At 50.0% G+C, this 20,140-nt stretch overlaps 1 protein-coding gene and 1 long non-coding RNA gene across 2 annotated transcripts; one reads left to right on the forward strand and one right to left on the reverse strand.

The window, feature by feature from the left end:
• Positions 1 to 10,129: 10,129 nt before the first annotated feature.
• On the reverse strand, positions 10,130 to 11,383 carry LOC147702944 (uncharacterized). Its single transcript, XR_015297262.1, has 3 exons — positions 11,000 to 11,383; positions 10,527 to 10,911; positions 10,130 to 10,251 (listed from the first exon to the last, which is right to left on the reverse strand). It is a non-coding gene; the product is annotated as an uncharacterized LOC147702944 (long non-coding RNA).
• A 4,594-nt stretch (positions 11,384 to 15,977) lies between these two features.
• LOC147702945 (uncharacterized) lies at positions 15,978 to 18,964 on the forward strand. The gene is made up of 2 exons (XM_086928851.1): positions 15,978 to 16,464; positions 17,216 to 18,964. The coding sequence occupies exons 1-2, from the start codon at positions 16,155 to 16,157 to the stop codon at positions 18,898 to 18,900; spliced, it is 1,995 nt and encodes a 664-aa protein (XP_086784977.1). The 5' UTR covers positions 15,978 to 16,154; the 3' UTR covers positions 18,901 to 18,964.
• The last annotated feature ends 1,176 nt before the right edge of the window (positions 18,965 to 20,140 follow it).

Consider the following 20,140-nt stretch of genomic DNA (forward strand, 5'->3'; position numbering starts at 1 on the left):
AACCCATACGCCCCTTTATCTGTTCTTTTAAAATAGTAGCAATACCTCCTCCTTTCCTCAACTCCCTGTCCTTCCTCAGCTTGTGGTAACCAAGTGGCAAGGTTTGCACCAAATCTGGCTCAGAGTCACTATGGAGCCACGTTTCAGTAAGAAATAAAACATCTGGCTGTTCTACATTCAGAAGAAGGTTAATTTCTAATGCATGTTTTGGCAACGATCTACAGTTGAGGAGGAACATTTTATAACTGTTCCAATTCATTGTAGACACCAAAGTATGTGGTTGCCCAACATCAAATGAATCATAGGTATAGTTATTACACTGTACGTGGCCGTACCCGCAATTAATAGAAAGTAGGCATAGGTCTTTCACAGGGGTCCGAAGTTGATACAGTTGAGCCGAAGAGTACTGTAGAATATCTGATTGTGATAGACAAGAGGTACTGGCCACTGGCCTCGGGAGGCCGCGGAAGGGGCATACAGGCTTGCCTTTGGCGCGCCCGCTGCATGCGTCTTTATGTGGTAGACCGAGGAGTCTAATCTAAAAGGTACAGTGCGTGTTTAACAGCTTCACCTTATTACAAATCCCTCATTAAAACGCTCGCTGTAGTAGTTTAAAAATGTTCTAATTGCTATAAAATGCTTTAAAAGTCTAAAGTGCTCCGTGCAGTCTCTCTCTTACTTGAAGTTACACATCTGTGCTGGCCATATTTACTGACTCTTTGTGGGTACACCATTAACAAAAGTGACTACAGGTTCAATATCCTCTCTTTCTACACCAACAGTTTCAGCATTTTTCTTAAAATCTAAAGGTAAATAGACAACTCTTCCTTTTGAACTTCTTTTTAGATCTGTTGGAGGCAGCTTACCTGTTTTAGGCTGCATACGAATTATAGCTTGAAAGGGGTGCACAGAATGTATAATGAAGGCCTCATATGTATTCAAATCTGTAAGTTTAGGAGGTATAGCAACTAATTCTAAGTCATTATGGACAGCTCTAGCTGGCATTTTGTTTTCTTCTAATTTATTGTAACAATATTTACAAATACATTGTACAGTACGTAACTCAAAACGACCTTCCACAAACAGATAATCATTGTTTTCCTTTTCACTTTTTTAAAAACACATCTACATTCCTAGTTTGAATTTTATAATGAGTACGTCGAGAACAAATACAAACATAGGGGCCGATTAGGATTGCGGTGAATCCGCATTCTCCGGCCTGGCAGAAGCCACCACCGGCCCGGAGGATGCGGATTCACCGCTGCGGTGATTCTAAAGACCCCCGCCAGATTAGGATGGCTGGGGGGTCATCGGCAGTCGGGAAGACCGTCCGCCGTTTTTCCGCCGCAGTCGCCTTCCGACTGCGGCGGAAAAGCTCTAATATGTCTATCAAACACCGCCAGCCATATTAGGATTTGCATTGGGACATGCCTTTCCGCGGCGGTAATGCCGCCATGAAAAGGCATACAGTCTTTTCTTTAGGGGCCCGTTGCGGGCCCCCAGGGTGAAGGAGGGATGGGTGATGCACATGGGGGTTACCTATGGTACCCCCCTGCATTTACATGCACAAAGCGGCAGACCTGCGTGGTGCCTGCCGCTTTGTGCATGTAAATGTAAAACATGCTTTTTTTAACCTTGCGGCGGGTGCTGCTTCAAGCAGCACCCGCCGTAAGGTTAAAGATCCAGGATGTGACCGCCAGGGTGGCGGTCACATCCTACTTGCACCGGAGGGACCGTCGCTGCCCCTGCGGACGGTCCCTCCACCTCGGGGTGGCGGACGGACGCAGGTCCGTCCGCCATCCTAATGAGACCCTTAGTTGGGATTTTCACCAGAAACTACTTTCAACTTTGTTATTTCTTTTTCAAACTTCACACCAGTACTATCTTCCATCTCTTCTTCAACACGTACACTTAGCAAACTTTTATTTTCTGCACACTGCTCTTGACTAGCAAAGAAACCTATCTCTATATCATCACAAACTTGTTTTACATCCAACACTGAACCATGCAAAAGAGATGTACAAATTTCATTTAGACAAAATGCAGGAGTTTTCACATAGTATAATCTTCTAACTAACTTTTGCATTTCGGAATGATGTACTGCTAACATTGTTAAATGATGAAAATGACTTTGACACACTTTCCTAGAAAGACAAGCCAGAGAATGACCTTTCAACTTTCTCACTTTGGAAGGGTAAAGTTGCATATTACCAAGCAATAGCGATAATTATCACTATTGCTTGGTTAGAGACAATAAATTACCGCTGAGCTGCGGCGATTTTTATCGCAGATAAACCTTGGTATTACCAAGGTTTATCGCAAATGCGATATAAAACAGCCGCAATGCATGAATATCGCTGAAAAGTCCGCGATATTCATGCATTACCGAGCTAATGCTCTTAGCCATGTTATCCACCTCTCATTGGATAACATGGCTAAGAACTGCTCAGGGCAGGTGTTAGCTTTTGGAGATATTCGCGCTTAGCGCAAATATCTCCATAAGTTGGTAATAGGAGATAGCGATGTTAGCGACTGTTTCCAGTCGCTAACATCCTGGCACGCCCACTTTGCATGTTATTAGTGATAAATATCACTGACATGCAAAGTGGGGCCCAAGATGGTCGCTATCTCCTACTAGCTGTCGCTAACTGGTGTTAGCGACAGCTAGGTAATAGGGAGATAATTTTATCTCCGCTTTCTTGGCTTTTAAAGCCAAAAAAGCGGAGGTAAACCCCCTTGATAATATGCCCCTAGTTCTTGTAATATCTCAATCTTCTGTTTCACAGTTTTTTTTATATTGTCTTAGGAAATTTAGTAAAAACTCAATAGATTGTTGATGTATACTACTTTAAACCCTGTAAACACTGGAGCCTGGGTATGTCTCCCTTGAAGTTCCTCAGCTATTACTTGTTCAACATTTCTAGTCACTATCTTTTCTTTTTCAATTGGAGAGACATTTTTCACTTTATAAGAACGACCACAGGTATCAACTGCATGCACTAATCTATTTTGTTGAAAATAACAAAATATTGTATCATAAAGGGTCCATGAGGTGTGCTGCACTGAGTTAGTGGCTCCTGAAGCACTCAGTGTGTATGCACCCTGCGACAATGCTATAATTGATATCAAAGAGTTCTTGAAGCAAGTTTACTAAAAGGATATTATGTAGGTATGAGGGACATTGTAGTTAGTTGCCTACTCCACTCTGTAATTGTTGACTGAAAATTAAATTTTAATTTTGAGCTCTGATGACCGCAGTGTAGACAGGAGGCAGCGGTGAGCAAGGTGGCACAGCCACGTGGTGTTGAGTAAATCTGCACAGTACTGGCAATTCAGCGTGTGTGCAACCAGCGATGATAAATGGTGCACTGAGTTAGTGGCACCTGAAGCAATCAGCGTATGGGCACCCTGTGATGATGCGTGGCCCGGGCGTGCTGCACTGGGAGCAATGTCTTTTGTCTAATGAATTCTGCCTTAAAAAGGCCACGTGACAAAGACTTATGGTGCACTGAGTTAGTAGTACCTTTGGCGCTCAGCGTGTATGTACTCTGCGATGATGCAGTGTCGGGGGCGCACTTGGAGAAATGTCTTATGTCTATTGAATTCTGCCTTAATAAGGCCACGTGGCGAAGACTTATGGTGCAGTGAGTAATGGCACCTGAAGCAGTCAGCGTGTGGGCACCCTGCGCTGAAGCGTGGTCCGGGGGGCCACACTGGGAGCAATGTGTCTTGCTTACTGGACTGGGTCATCTGCAATCACCACTCCATCTGAATTGTGAGCCCTGCTGTCTGCAGTGTAAATCAAAGGCAGTAGTCTGTACAGACACAAGTCTGCGATGCTGTGCCGCTAGGTTTGCAGGGGGCCTGTGTCGAGGAGGCTCACGATCATGGTGGCAGCCACGTGGCAGGGTGAGGACTGCCGCTCTGGCAGACTCATTGACCTTCACACAACCATGCTGGAGTTGCTTACATTGGACCAGCCCACTGCGCTTCCGCTTCCAGGAGGGGACAACACAGTTACATGACAGAGATCTTCCCCACTGCCTGAGGTAACATGGTTGCGTCTATTGTGCGCAACACTACAAGCACCAGCAGTATATGTACACATGGAGAGGTCTGTGCTCTGTATAGTGAGGTCTGTCCAGCACATCACACCACCACTACACTTGGTATTGTGTGCATTATTTTATTGATGGGTGACTTGCATCCTTCACACATACTTGGTTGCCATATCTGCCAACATTCAAGTATTGTGTGGCTGAGGGACCATGCCATTTTTGGAAGGTCCGCTGTCCTGTTTTGCATTGCCTCAGTGGTAGTAGGGAGGGGGGTGGTCCGGTTGGGACGTCCTGAGGCTGGTGGCAGTGGGTGTTGTGGCCTTCATGGGTGTCTGAGCTACATGATCATTAACTCTATGATATGTGTTGGTCTTCAGATGTGATTCTCTGCTGGGCTTCCTTTCACATTGTAGGTAGTCGTCCTGGTTTACACCAGTAAAAGGCAAATGTTATATTCCTACTGCTAACGCGGCGTATTGCCTGTTTTTGGATCGAACCCCAGATTTGGCTGCTCGTTGTAAATATCAGGAAGTGGTGTTTTTGTGTTATTTTTGCACGGGAACGTCTACTCTGCATATTATTACCGTTAGTTGTTGCTCTCATTTGTGGCGATTTGTTTTTGTGGCAGCTATTGCTGGAAAACTGGGGATATCATCTGTTTTCACTAGGTTGAGAATGGAGTGATAATTTTAAATCACTGAAAAACTATAGGTTTAAAGAAGACAATAATTAGAAATTAGCATTTAAAAAACCATTGAAATTCACTGAAAAATCCAGAGGTTTCAGGGACGTTATAATTAGTTGGACATTTCTCTCATACAAAACCATTGAAATTCCGCTGTTATAGTTAGTTGAGCTGACTATAACTCGCACCCCTGCAATGCACTGCTGATGACATCATTATTACATCATTCATGACATGGTCAGTGACATCACTGATGACATCTCAAATTTCAATGGTTTTGTATGAGAGAAATGTCGAACTAACTATAACGTCCCTGAATCTATAGTTTATCCAGTGAATTTCAAAGGTTTTCTAAATGCTAATTTGTAATTATAATGTCCCTGAAACCAATGTTTTTTCATTGAATATATATATATATATATATATATATATATATATATATATATATATATATATATATATATATATATTTATAATATAATATATATATATATATAATATAATATATATATTTATATAATATAATATATATATATATATATAATATAATATATATATTTATATAATATAATATATATATATATTATATAATATATAATATATATATATATATATTATATTTATATATATATATATATATATATATATATATATATATATATATATATATATATATATATATATATATATTGTATTACATATTTATTACATTGTTTAATACATATTGTAAGTCAAAAAAATATTATAGTTAAAATACCACACTAGAGTCTAACAATCATAACAATAAACAAATATAATGACATTTACAATTAAAAAACGAAACACACTTTTAAAATAACAAAATAAATAACAGATGTGTTGTTTGTTTTTTAAACTCTTTTCATATTTATTATAACTTACTTACCTTCCTACCCTATACCTCACAAAACTAAACAATAGGGCCCCATTAGGATAGCGGGCGGAAAACCACCCCGCCCGCCATGGATGCGGGAAACAACCGCCCGCCATGGAGGCGGTGCAACCGGCAGACAAATTAGGATCGACCGCCACTAGAGACCGACCGCGGCGGTAGCGGTGAAAATGAAACCGCCCGACGTGTGCGGTGATGACAAAACTCCGACCGCGGCGGTCGGAAAAGCAGCTGGAAATACAACACCGCCCACAGGGAAAGCGGAGACACCGCACAGGAAATTACGATATCCCCGAGGGTGGCGCGGGCGGACCGGCAGGCACCGACCGCCGCGGTCGAAGGCAGGATTGCATGGGAGAAATGACGGACAAGCACCAGCAAAGTCACCGTAGCGGACGAACACGAAATCCATCGCGGTCGATGTCAAAGCACCGCAGCGATGCAAAATACTGCATAAACAAAGTAGCCCAGCAACAAATACATACAACACACACACACAGATACAGAAATGGCAAAGAAATACACAATACTACATAACCACACCCACTACACACCTGACAACCACTATCCAATTGGACACACCCACACAGCTGAGTACAAATCCACACCCTCCACTCACCACAATCCTTTGCATCTTCCCAGAACAGAAGGCCACACACCACATCTGAGAGAGGCAAAATCGCACACAACACCCACCACCACCATCAACACCACCATCACACCATCACAATCAAACCCCCAGCACAGAACACACCTCATCACCACACCCTTGCACCCACACACCCCTGCACCCACAAACACCTCAACACCCCCACACCATGACCTCACAAAAAATGCCCAAATTCACAGAGAGTGAGTTGACAGTCATGGCCAACGAGATTGTGAGAGTAGAACCACAACTATTTGGGAACCTAGTCCAACAGACACCATTAGCCACCAGGGCACAAATGTGGGAAAGGATTGTCCAAAGGGTTAATGCAGTTGGGACCACCCCAAGATCCAAGAAGGAGATCATGAAGCGGTGGCATGATCTCAAGAGGGTTGTCAAGGAGAAGAGGAGCAAGAACTGGACTGTGGCAAACTTGACTGGCAGTGGCCCTCCCGTCCCAATGAAGACATTCACACCATGGGAGGAGAAGGTGCTTGGTATCCTGCTACCTGAGAGTTACACAGGAGTAGCCGGGGGAGCGGAGGCTGGTAAGTACAGACAACCACATTGACTTTTACCTCCTGGCAATACCCAACCACCAATACACTGTCCATCCCTAAACAAGATGTAGCCAGCCATTCTGCTGAGGAGGCCTGTATGGGGCCGGAATGTCAGTACAACAACTCCCACCATAGCCCCTGTCCCACAGCCCAGCAGCATGGAGGCCTGCCCCACCCAGGAGAAAGTGTCAGCCATTGCACTGTGTAACAAACAAACTTACAGGTAGGTAGCCATCTGCACTTGGAGGGTGTTTGTGGGTGCGAGGGAGGGAGGGAGGGAGGCCTGTCTCACTACTCCCAGCATGCCCCTTGTCCCACAGCCCAGCAGCATGGAGGCCTGCCCCACCCAGGAGAAAGTGTCAGCCATTGCACTGTGTAACAAACAAACTTACAGGTAGGTAGCCATCTGCACTTGGAGGGTGTTTGTGGGGGTGAGGCCTGTACCACTACTCCCAGCATGCCCCCTGTCCCACAGCCCAGCAGCATGGAGGCCTGCCCCACCCAGGAGAAAGTGTCAGCCATTGCACTGTGTAACAAACAAACTTACAGGTAGGTAGCCATCTGCACTTGGAGGGTGTTTGTGGGGGTGAGGCCTGTACCACTACTCCCAGCATGCCCCCTGTCCCACAGCCCAGCAGCATGGAGGCCTGCCCCACCCAGGAGAAAGTGTCAGCCATTGCACTGTGTAACAAACAAACTTACAGGTAGGTAGCCATCTGCACTTGGAGGGTGTTTGTGGGGGTGAGGCCTGTACCACTACTCCCAGCATGCCCCCTGTCCCACAGCCCAGCAGCATGGAGGCCTGCCCCACCCAGGAGAAAGTGTCAGCCATTGCACTGTTTAACAAACAAACTAACAGGTTGGTAGCCATCTGCACTTGGAGGGTGTTTGTGGGAGGGAGGGAGGGAGGCCTGTCTCACTACTCCCAGCATGCCCCTTGTCCCACAGCCCAGCAGCATGGAGGCCTGCCCCACCCAGGAGAAAGTGTCAGCCATTGCACTGTGTAACAAACAAACTAACAGGTTGGTAGCCATCTGCACTTGGAGGGTGTTTGTGGGTGCGAGGGAGGGAGGGAGGCCTGTCTCACTACTCCCAGCATGCCCCTTGTCCCACAGCCCAGCAGCATGGAGGCCTGCCCCACCCAGGAGAAAGTGTCAGCCATTGCACTGTGTAACAAACAAACTTACAGGTAGGTAGCCATCTGCACTTGGAGGGTGTTTGTGGGGGTGAGGCCTGTACCACTACTCCCAGCATGCCCCCTGTCCCACAGCCCAGCAGCATGGAGGCCTGCCCCACCCAGGAGAAAGTGTCAGCCATTGCACTGTTTAACAAACAAACTAACAGGTTGGTAGCCATCTGCACTTGGAGGGTGTTTGTGGGTGCGAGGGAGGGAGGGAGGGAGGCCTGTCTCACTACTCCCAGCATGCCCCTTGTCCCACAGCCCAGCAGCATGGAGGCCTGCCCCACCCAGGAGAAAGTGTCAGCCATTGCACTGTGTAACAAACAAACTTACAGGTAGGTAGCCATCTGCACTTGGAGGGTGTTTGTGGGGGTGAGGCCTGTACCACTACTCCCAGCATGCCCCCTGTCCCACAGCCCAGCAGCATGGAGGCCTGCCCCACCCAGGAGAAAGTGTCAGCCATTGCACTGTTTAACAAACAAACTAACAGGTTGGTAGCCATCTGCACTTGGAGGGTGTTTGTGGGAGGGAGGGAGGGAGGCCTGTCTCACTACTCCCAGCATGCCCCTTGTCCCACAGCCCAGCAGCATGGAGGCCTGCCCCACCCAGGAGAAAGTGTCAGCCATTGCACTGTGTAACAAACAAACTAACAGGTTGGTAGCCATCTGCACTTGGAGGGTGTTTGTGGGTGCGAGGGAGGGAGGGAGGCCTGTCTCACTACTCCCAGCATGCCCCTTGTCCCACAGCCCAGCAGCATGGAGGCCTGCCCCACCCAGGAGAAAGTGTCAGCCATTGCACTGTGTAACAAACAAACTTACAGGTAGGTAGCCATCTGCACTTGGAGGGTGTTTGTGGGGGTGAGGCCTGTACCACTACTCCCAGCATGCCCCCTGTCCCACAGCCCAGCAGCATGGAGGCCTGCCCCACCCAGGAGAAAGTGTCAGCCATTGCACTGTTTAACAAACAAACTAACAGGTTGGTAGCCATCTGCACTTGGAGGGTGTTTGTGGGAGGGAGGGAGGGAGGCCTGTCTCACTACTCCCAGCATGCCCCTTGTCCCACAGCCCAGCAGCATGGAGGCCTGCCCCACCCAGGAGAAAGTGTCAGCCATTATACCCTGCACGCTCACCTTACAGGTATGTAACTACCGTTTATCTTCATGAAGTGTGTGTGTATTAATCGATTTACTATTGTACAAAATGCATAGACAATCAACCTTTAGGACACCATGATCTACCTATCCACTATGTAATGTAACACGATGTTGCCATGATTTGTACAACTGATGACAGCACAATGCACTAGTGTACAGACAGCTGATGATACACAGATGACACAAACACTGACCACTCCCCATCTACTCCACAGGTGATGAAGAACTCACTGCTGGGGACAACACCAACGACCCGCAGAGCCAGTCTACACCTCCGGCACATGGACTCACAGATGCAGACTCCCAGGACAGTATGGACGATGAGCTCCAGCCCGGCACATCCGGTGTTCCACACACCCAGAGGTCCCAGGCCCCCATCCTCCCCACCACCACCTCTGCTGCAACGACAACGCAGCAGACCCCTGCTGTCACAGCCTCTGCCTCCACCGCAACCACCACCGCAGCCACTGCCACCAACACCACCAGCAAGTGGCGTTGCAGAGGGACAGGCCTGTGTCCCAACCATCACCGACATCCCCTCCTGTTGTGCAGCAGGATGCCAGTCCACCATCCTCCCCTGCGCCAACAGAGAGGGGCGAGTCCTCTGACGCCGCTGGCCATTCAGCAGGCCCCCCACCGCCAAAAAGATCTAGGGGGCGTCCAAAGAAGAGCCTGGGAGTCTCTGGAAGCCAAGCACCTGCCACACGCCAGTCACGGAGCCAGCCTTGAAGACAACCCTCTCCCCAACTGCATTGACTCTTTTGGACTATCTTTCCCCACATTGCCTTGGCAATGGCACCTGTCTGTTGGACTGGGTCACCACATTCATGTGGTGTCTACTCTTGCATCTCAGCGACCATGACTGTCAACTCACTGCTCATTCCCCACCTTCCTGTAAATATTCACGCACAATTCACATGTCCACCCCGTAAATAAAATACCTTACAATCCAGATTTTGTGTAGTGAATTCTTTAGTGCATAATTTACAATGATGATTATGTCCATGATATGTAAACATGATGTACAGTATGCAGGGCAGGAACACGCTGGAGAACCTAGGGAGACACAACAGAACTACAGTCACTGGTCTCATCGTGGCAACACACACAGATCACTGATCCACAAATATCCTAATTATCACAGGTACCCTACACAGTGTCTATCTGAAATGCTGTAATGCCGTCCATAATACATCTCCGGACGTAACGTCCATTCCAACAATCCCATACATAGGTGACAGAACATGTGGCTATTGGGAACATCTGCGCATAACCATTCATAAGATAAGCTAAGACACTAGACTATGTAGACGTTGTAACTCGTCACACACCTTCAAGTGAAGTAGCGTTGGATTAGCTGCTGCCGTTGGTCAACTCCTTCCTCCTCTCCACTCTCCTCATCACTGGATTCAGGTCCCTGAGCAGGTTGTGGCCTTGGTTCCTCACCGTCATCCAGGAGCAGGGGGACCCCCTTGTGGATGGCCAGGTTGTGTAGCATACAGCATGCCACAACGATCTTGCACACCTTCCCAGGCGAGTATGCAAGTGCGCCTCCAGTCCTGTCAAGGCACCGGAACCTTGCCTTCAGCAGCCCAAAAGTACGTTCAATTACCCGTCGTGTCCTGCCATGGGCCTCATTGTAGCGGATCTCTGCAGGTGTCTGGGGATTACGGAGTGGGCTCAACAGCCATGGCCTACTGGGATAAGCCGAGTCCCCTGTGGAAAAAAAAATACACATTGCAATGTTGTATGGCCACAGTAAAGGCAGTGACACACAGCACGCGATAGCAGTTGTGTAACTCACCCACAATCCAGGCACGTTCGGGATGCAGATTCTCCATCACCCGTGGCACCATGCTGTTCCTCATGATGAAAGAGTCATGTGCGGAACCGGGATACTTAGCACACACATGTGAAATTGTCATGTCTGCAAGGCACACCACCTGCACATTCATGGAGTGGTAGTGTTTCCGGTTTCGAAAAATGTGCTCCGTCGCCTGCGGTGCCACCAGAGCCACATGGGTGCAATCTATCGCACCGACTACATGTGGGATGTGCCCAAGTGGATAGAAGTCCCCCTTAACGGCAGCCAATTCATGTCCCCGGGGGAAATGGATGTAGCGATTCCGATAGATCATCATGGCCTCGAGTACATCCCTCAGCACCATGCTGAACATGGGCTGCGACATTCCCCCAGCGTTAGCCACGGTCTCCTGGAAGGAACCAGTGGCAAAGAAGTGTAGTGCTGCCATTACCTTGTGGGCGGGTGTGAATGCCGTAGGATAGTGACGGCGAGGCTGCAGGTGGGGCTCCAATAGATCACACAAGATCTTCAATGTCGGTCTGTCCAACCGGAATTTCCTGATGATTGCCTCATTCTCCATGTCCTCAAGCACAATCACCTGACGTCGGAGATCTGGCCTCCTCCCAGTTCAGGATTAAAAACAATAGGTCAATGACAAGCATCATGAGATGGCCATAGCACAAAACATCATTGATGTAATGGGTAAAAAACAATGGCCAGAAAGCTGCATGGCACATCTGGTTACATGGCTGCCCAATAGCTACACACAGAGGGCAGGCCTCTCCAGTGACAATACCCAAGTGACAATAATGTGGATACAATGATTAAACGAGTGACATGCGCAGACATGGAGCTACAAGAGCCACAAATCTAATGTGACTTAACATGTCTGTCATACCCATCTGCCGTACCTGCCAGACCTCAATGCATCATGTACATTGTGGAAGCATTCATCAACACAATGATCACAATAGCAGGGACACTTCTGGTTGTGTGCATGATCAGTTCTGAATGCACAAGTAGGGTGACCAACTGGCATTGGTCCAAATTCAGGACGGTGAGTGTAAAAATTCAGGACAAAGGGTCAAAATTCAGGACACAAATTCAGGATAGGAGGTCAAAATTCAGGACTAAACTTCAGGACAATAGGTACGTTTTACAGACACATCAGAGGTCGCGCAATAGTATATAAGTAAGCCCAGCCATTTCCAAACATATTCAACCATTTGCAAACCTACCCATCATGTATCCTTCCATCTATCATTTCACTCATCCATCCCCTCATCCATCCTTTCACTCATCCTCCATTATCCATCCATCCACCCTTTCACCCTATCCATCTGTACACTTATCCATCCACTCTTCATCCCATCCATCCATTCACTCACCTATTCAGCCATTTACCCTTTCACCAATCCAGCCATCCTTTCACTTACTAATCCTTCCACCCATCCACTCTTTTAGTCATCCATCCATCCTCCCTTTCTCTCTCCATCGACCCTTTCACTTAGCCTTCCATCCATCCATCCAACTACCCATCCATCCATCCATCTACTCATCCACTCATGAATCCATCCATTGCCCCTATCACTCATTCATCTATCATTTCACTCCTTCACACATCTATTCATCCTTTTGTCCATCTACCCTCCCTTTCACTCACTCATCCATCCTTACACCCACCCTTTCACTCATATGTCCATTCATTCACCCTTGCACTTATCAATACATCAATACATCCATCATTTCACTCATCCACCTACCCCCCATCATCCACCCACCCACTCATCCATCCATCCTTTCACCCACCCCCTCATCATCCATCCATCCACCCTTCCCCTCATCATCCATCCGTTCACCCACCCCCTCATCATCCATCCATCCATCCATCCTTCCCCTCATCATCCATCCTTTCCCGTCATCCATCCATCCTTCCCCTCATCCATCCTTCCTTTCACCCATCCTTCCCCTCACCCATCCATCCATCCCATCCATTTATCCTGCCCCTCATCCATCCTTCCCCTCCATCCATCATCCTTCCCCTCATCCATCTTTCCCCTCATCAATCATCCAGCTACCCTTCCACCCATACATCCAGCTATTTACATTTTCTCTCCATCCTTCCCCTCACTCATCAATCCATCTATCCTCTCTCATTATCCATTTAGTCAATCTTTCATTCATCCATTCACCCTTTCACTAATTCATCCAGCCATTCACACATCCCTTCACTTACTTACTCGCCCACCTTTCCATATTAATTTTGAGCTGAGCCCTTTTGAGAAGAGGCCCATCAAGAACTTCACCCTCGCTGCAGGGGCCGTTCCAGGACTGGTACAGAAGCCACCCAGGGCAGAGACAGGATCCACCACAGGGGGGGACAAGAGCCATCACAGGAGGGGGTGGACTGGAGCCACAACATGGGGGACAGGAGCAGGAGTCATCACAGGAGAGGGAACGTGATCCACCAGGGTGGGCACAGGGGTGGCCATGCAGTATGCTAGTATCATCTTGGGCTTCTCGCCCCCTCCTGCACAAGCTCCAAAATGCCATCCCCCACTGTGATATACAGTACTCACAGGAGATACTCTAAGAGAACTGATTGTCCTCCATACTTTGTTAATCAGTGTGGGTGCGATTGTGCCATTTCTTTATTGTATTACGTTATGCATGTTTGAAGAACCGAGGTTTGCTTACAAATTAGTGGCAGTAAGTAAGCTCGGTGAAGAGAAGCAGGTGCTGCCTCGGTGTAATCAGGGGTGTAATCTGGCCGAGTCTCGGATGTTTGGGGCCCTGGGTAGAAATGGAATGTGCGAGCCCCCCTCAAAATAGCAGATACAAGACGCATTCAGGGCTGTTTGCATGTGAATGGATGCCCCCTGCTCCTGAACCTGCGCCCCTCCCTCTGTCACCTTCAAGCACCTCTTAACAGCTCATCAAGGGCTGGAGGTGTGAGGGTTGCCATCCCGCTGTGCCTCTACAGTGCTGCTGGGGGTCTGAGCTTTCATGCAGCATCGGAGTCAAGAAGGGAGGTGGGGGAAAGCTGTGCCCGGTTAAAATTACGGACAAATGGCGTCCGATAAAGAATCCTTCACGGACAACGGACAGACAGCCAAAATTACGGACTGTCCGTGAAATTTACGGACGGTTGGTCACCCTATGCACAAGTCAGGTACGATACAATGCAGTGCCACCAGCCTGGTCAAGGTCTGCACTGACCAACAACACATTAAACCTCACTGCATCTATGTAGAGCACCTGACGTCTGTCAATTATCAGCACCCATCAAAAGCCTTACTAAAATGGCACAAACACATGCTAAAGTGGCTCAGACTGAACGTGCGTCCTCCTGTGGATGCAATGGCTCTGTGGCATCGTGTGTACAATGATGTGCCCTACACCATGTAGCTGCATGGCACTTATACATTGTCCATGATTGACATACAGAGCAATGTGCACGAAAATGCCAGAACCTAGCGCCAGTCCCTGGCGGTGTGACCCCAGCACCACCATCTACCCAGCCAAGGTAGCCATTGGCACATGGACTGGTGTCCATGCCGCTGGCTAGGCTCCGCCGCATCAGTCGCGGTACCTACCGCCGGTCCCCGGCGGAGCGTCACCGCCATGGTGCATTGCATACAGCCAATGGCATGGGTGTTCAATGTGGCATGATGCAGATTTGAATAATGCGGAAGCGGCGCGCCGCCGCCGCGGAGCCGGTCATTGGATGCTTTTGAATGATGCACCATCGCGGTAGCGCACCCCGGACACCCGCGGTGCGTCACCGCCATGGTGCATTGCATACAGCCAATGGCATGGGTGTTCAATGTGGCATGATGCAGATTTGAATAATGCGGAAGCGGCGCGCCGCCGCCGCGGAGCCGGTCATTGGATGCTTATGAATAAGGCTGACCCAGACAACCAATTGTAGCACCTTATCAGCTTCCTAACGACCCCATGGGCCTATAAATCTGTGGGAGTGAGCCACACATTCCCACTGCTCACAGAGCCTGCTGCCTGGGACCCTCTCCTGCTGCTGCCTGAGACCCTCTCCTGCTGCTGCCTGGGACCCTCTCCTGCTGCTGCCTGAGACCCTCTCCTGCTGCTGCCTGGGACCCTCTCCTGCTGCTACCTGGGACCCTCTCCTGCTGCTGCCTGGGACCCTCTCCTGCTGCTGCCTGGGACCCTCTCCTGCTGCTGCCTGGGACCCTCTCCTGCTGCTGCCTGGGACCCTCTCCTGCTGCTGCCTGGGACCCTCTCCTGCTGCTGCCTGGGACCCTCTCCTGCTGCTGCCTGGGACCCTCTCCTGCTGCTGCCTGGGACCCTCTCCTGCTGCTCACAGAGCCTGCTCCCTGGGACACCTCACAACTCACTTCCGCCACAGGTCTGCCATATCCACAGGGATGTCAAGAACAGATAAGATCCGTGCCAGTCCATTCACGAGTGAGGAGCTGGATGTCCTTGTGAACGAGGTGCTGGCACAGTACCCACGGCTGTTTGGTGGCCCCAATGTCGTGGTAAGTCACCATGTAGGGAGCTGTAGGGCAGGGTGGTGTCAGACGTGTATTCATGATGCAGCTGTATGTTATTTTGGATGTGTGGTGCTGACAAACACTGACAGACAAGATGTTTGCAGGTGGTGGGAGTGTGTGTTTTGCATTATGACTCTGTCCTAGGCCAATACTTGTATGTGTGAGTGGGATGTGCTACTTTTTGGGGCAGACATGACCAACGGTTGTTTGCCTTGTAGCTGGTTGGACAGTGTCCGCTTGTGATGTAATTTCAGGGTGCCCCTGTAGTCATAGTCAGTGTGCCCCACAGAGTAGGTTCAGTGGCTGCCCTTCCAAAGTTTGTCCATCAGCCAACTTACATGCTACAGTTGCTGCACACTGATTAGTGGATATGCCACATCAATGCCCTGTACAATTTATGATTCATACAGTGCTGTCGATGCATTTGTGTTGAATCATCATTCTTCAGTGTGATAATCATGGAGACTACGAAGCTCAATGTGTGCATGCATTCACTAATGTTTATGCCATGCAGAGTGGCCTTGTGAGGGTACCCCCAGTTCTGGAGGGAGGGGGGTCACTGTGCGTCCTGATTCAGTGTCTGGCTGCTGTACTGATAGATGCTGACATATGACAATGTGTAAATGTTCATTAGTCCTTCTTTACTCTCATACCTGCAGCTCAAAGTACACCAACGTAAGGCTGTCTGGAGGGCCATAGCAGCAAAGGTGCGAGCCCTGGGGGTATCAAACAGACGACACACACACTGTCACAAGAGGTGGGACGACATCAGCCGGCTGGCTAAGCAAGTGGCAGAGATGAAGTTGGGGATGGTACCACGCACAGGGCGTGTGGCACGCCGCACCATGACTCCGCTGATGGCACGCATACTGGCAGTGACCTATCCAGACCTGGATGCACGTCTGAAGGGGCTTCAGCAGCAAGACAGCGATGGTGAGTATCCGGGGAGGGAGAGTTTGTCTGGGAGTGGATGCATGTGTAGAGTGCCTGTGTCTGCGGTGACACATGTGATGTGCGTGTGCTGCCATGCTGTGATATGTGATGTGAGTGGCAACTGTGATGTGTGTCTGTATGAGGCATTGGCCCACCATGGCCTTACTCTGCAGCTCCTGGCTGCAGTTTTCAGTCCTTGACATATATTTTGTTGTCCACATGGTCACTCTTCTTTGTGATGGTGGGTGTAGTCCCTATTATGCTGTACAGCTGTGTCCACTTAATGAGTGTTACACCATGTCAGTGTACTTTGCATGCACCTGCATGGTAGTGGCCCACACATCTGACAACAATGTGAACCCACATTGGCACATGGTGATTGTAATGGCCTATTTGACAATGTGGCATGTGTAGACAAAACAGGTGTGTGTATTCCCCTCTGGATCCCTTTAGGCTCTGGAAGTGGTGATGTTAGTTGTGGCTACATCATGTCCGTGGGGCAGGTCCATGTGGGCTAGGGGAACACCATCCATGGGCAGGGTGTAGTGCTGTGTGTCATCGACATTGGTCCACTCCTGCCTGTTTGTCCGCATGACAGGCTCAGTTGTGGTGTAACTGGTGTGTAGCAGCACAATGATTTGAGGGTGTGGTGGTTACCATGTAGCTCTAGGCCTCTCATGTGCTGCATTGCTCTGATATCGTGTGACCAGACTATGACACTTATACAACCATGTTTCTGTCACTAATGCAGATTCGGAAGACACCACGGCGGAACATGATCCTGAAAGTGGTGGGGAGACCAGCACGACAGCGGCAGCAGGGCAGGGTGAGACGGAGCAAAGTGACACTGACCACACCAGCGCTACTGAGGGTGACAGGAGTATGCATGAGGAATCTGTGGCTGAGACACAGAGTACCACTTCATCTGATGGCAGGGGGGATGAGTCCCTGTTAGCAGCCACAGGGGATGGGGACTCTGCTGCTGCATCTGACTACCAACGGCCACTGCCCACCCTCCCATCCACTTCCTCTGGGGCTGGCCGTATCCGTGTCACTAAGAGGGGACGTGTGACATTCACACATGGCACCGCAGCACCTGCACCTGTCCCCCCTGCTGCCCTCAGTGCAGAGTGCGTAGAGCTCCTGCGGCAACTTTGCGTGGGCCAGACCGCCCTGCTGAATGCCTTCAGTGCCCACGATTACAAAATAGGGCAGGTTCTGGCATTCATGGAGGGCATACACTCTGACGTGGGTGGCCTACATCGTACACTCCTGTCATTGTCAGGTACAGTGACGTCAGCCCTCCAACATGCCCCCTTTGCAGCTCAGGTGCCTGTGACGTCCACCCAGTCAGTGGCCACATCAGATGACAGTGAGCACTTGGGACATACATCAAGTAAACGTTACAACACTAGGAGCACAGCTCAGACCCAAAGCAAACAATCCCGTCCACAGACTCCATCCCCAAAGAAGGGCAGGGACCCCCCAATATGCACAGACCAGGTGGAGTCACAGAAGAGCAAGGCCAGAACAACATTGTGTCAGACATCAGGCTCACATGCTGCTGAGCCATCACCAGATATTGACTCTGCTATGCCCACAGAGGATGTGTGGGATGTCATGACTACACCTGGGGTGAACACAGGGACACACCCACCTACCACATCAACCCCAGAACAAAGTACATCGAGGCAGGTGGAGGGAAGCCCTGCTGTGACCAGCCCAGTCATTGTGGCAAAGAAGGGCAGTGTAGTGGCCATCCCTGGCAAGAAGGGACAGGAGGGCAGTGTAGTGGCCATCCCTGGCAAGAAGGGACAGGAGGGCAGTGTAGTGGCCATCCCTGGCAAGAAGGGACAGGAGGGCAGTGTAGTGGCCATCCCTGGCAAGAAGGGACATGAGGGCAGTGTAGTGGCCATCCCTGGCAAGAAGGGACAGGAGGGCAGTGTAGTGGCCATCCCTGGCAAGAAGGGACAGGAGGGCAGTGTAGTGGCCATCCCTGGGGTAAGTGGGAAGGTGGTCACTGTGGGGGGTACACCTTCCAGAGAGGCTAAAGTGGTCCGGAGGCGTAGCCAGCACAAGCGTACTGCAGGATCAAGCACTTCTCCAGAGGGAGTGGCAGTGTCTGCCCCTGAAGTGGAACAGTTGGGGGGTGTGCAGGTGGTGTCAACGCCACTTCCCATCAACCCCATGACAGGGAAGCAAATTCATATTCCAAAGAAGTGGAAGGGCACCCCTCCAACCTCTCCCACCCACACTGTGTCAAGGGCGTGCATGACTCCACCTCCACGTGCCACGGTGCCACCTGGTCCGCACAGCCCTCCACCTTGCAGGCCCTCTGTTATAGCCACACCACATGTCCCTCTGTCACACCAGTCAAGTCGACCTGCAGTCCCTGACACACAGCCAGGTTCCACTCCACATGACAGCCAGGAGTGAGTTGTCAACACCCTCAGACGCCTGTGCCACACATAGGTGTGCTACAGTACACCATTGTTAGCGATGTGGGTGTGTTCCTGGGCCTGTTGCTCTGATGTGCTGTACCCTGCCAAGGACACTGGGCCTGTTGCTCTGATGTGCTCTCCCCTGCCAAGGACTCTGGGCCTGTTGCTCTGATGTGCTCTCCCCTGCCAAGGACTCTGGGCCTGTTGCTCTGATGTGCTGTACCCTGCCCTGCCAAGGACACTGGGCCTGTTGCTCTGATGTGCTCTCCCCTGCCAAGGACTCTGGGCCTGTTGCTCTGATGTGCTCTCCCCTGCCAAGGACTCTGGGCCTGTTGCTCTGATGTGCTCTCCCCTGCCAAGGACTCTGGGCCTGTTGCTCTGATGTGCTGTACCCTGCCCTGCCAAGGACACTGGGCCTGTTGCTCTGATGTGCTCTCCCCTGCCAAGGACTCTGGGCCTGTTGCTCTGATGTGCTCTCCCCTGCCAAGGACTCTGGGCCTGTTGCTCTGATGTGCTGTACCCTGCCAAGGACTCTGGGCCTGTTGCTCTGATGTGCTCTCCCCTGCCAAGGACTCTGGGCCTGTTGCTCTGATGTGCTGTACCCTGCCAAGGACACTGGGCCTGTTGCTCTGATGTGCTCTCCCCTGCCAAGGACTCTGGGCCTGTTGCTCTGATGTGCTCTCCCCTGCCAAGGACTCTGGGCCTGTTGCTCTGATGTGCTCTCCCCTGCCAAGGACTCTGGGCCTGTTGCTCTGATGTGCTGTACCCTGCCAAGGACACTGGGCCTGTTGCTCTGATGTGCTCTCCCCTGCCAAGGACTCTGGGCCTGTTGCTCTGATGTGCTCTCCCCTGCCAAGGACTCTGGGCCTGTTGCTCTGATGTGCTCTCGCCTGCCAAGGACTCTGGGCCTGTTGCTCTGATGTGCTGTACCCTGCCAAGGACTCTGGGCCTGTTGCTCTGATGTGCTCTCCCCTGCCAAGGACTCTGGGCCTGTTGCTCTGATGTGCTGTACCCTGCCCTGCCAAGGACTTTGCACTTCCCGATTGTGATTCACCAGTGCATAGTCTATGGCATTTGCACATGATTTTGAGAGTTGCTGTTGTCTACTTATGTTGTGTAGCTACATCTGTGCAATATGTGAATAAATACAGTACATTATGGTGTGTTTTCTCTGTCTCCTTACTGATTAAAGTCATTTTCTTGTTTGATTGAGTTCCATGGTCTATTTTGTACAT

This window comes from Lissotriton vulgaris, chromosome 7 (genome assembly GCF_964263255.1).
Source record: "Lissotriton vulgaris chromosome 7, aLisVul1.2, whole genome shotgun sequence".
NCBI classification, from domain to species: domain Eukaryota; kingdom Metazoa; phylum Chordata; class Amphibia; order Caudata; family Salamandridae; genus Lissotriton; species Lissotriton vulgaris.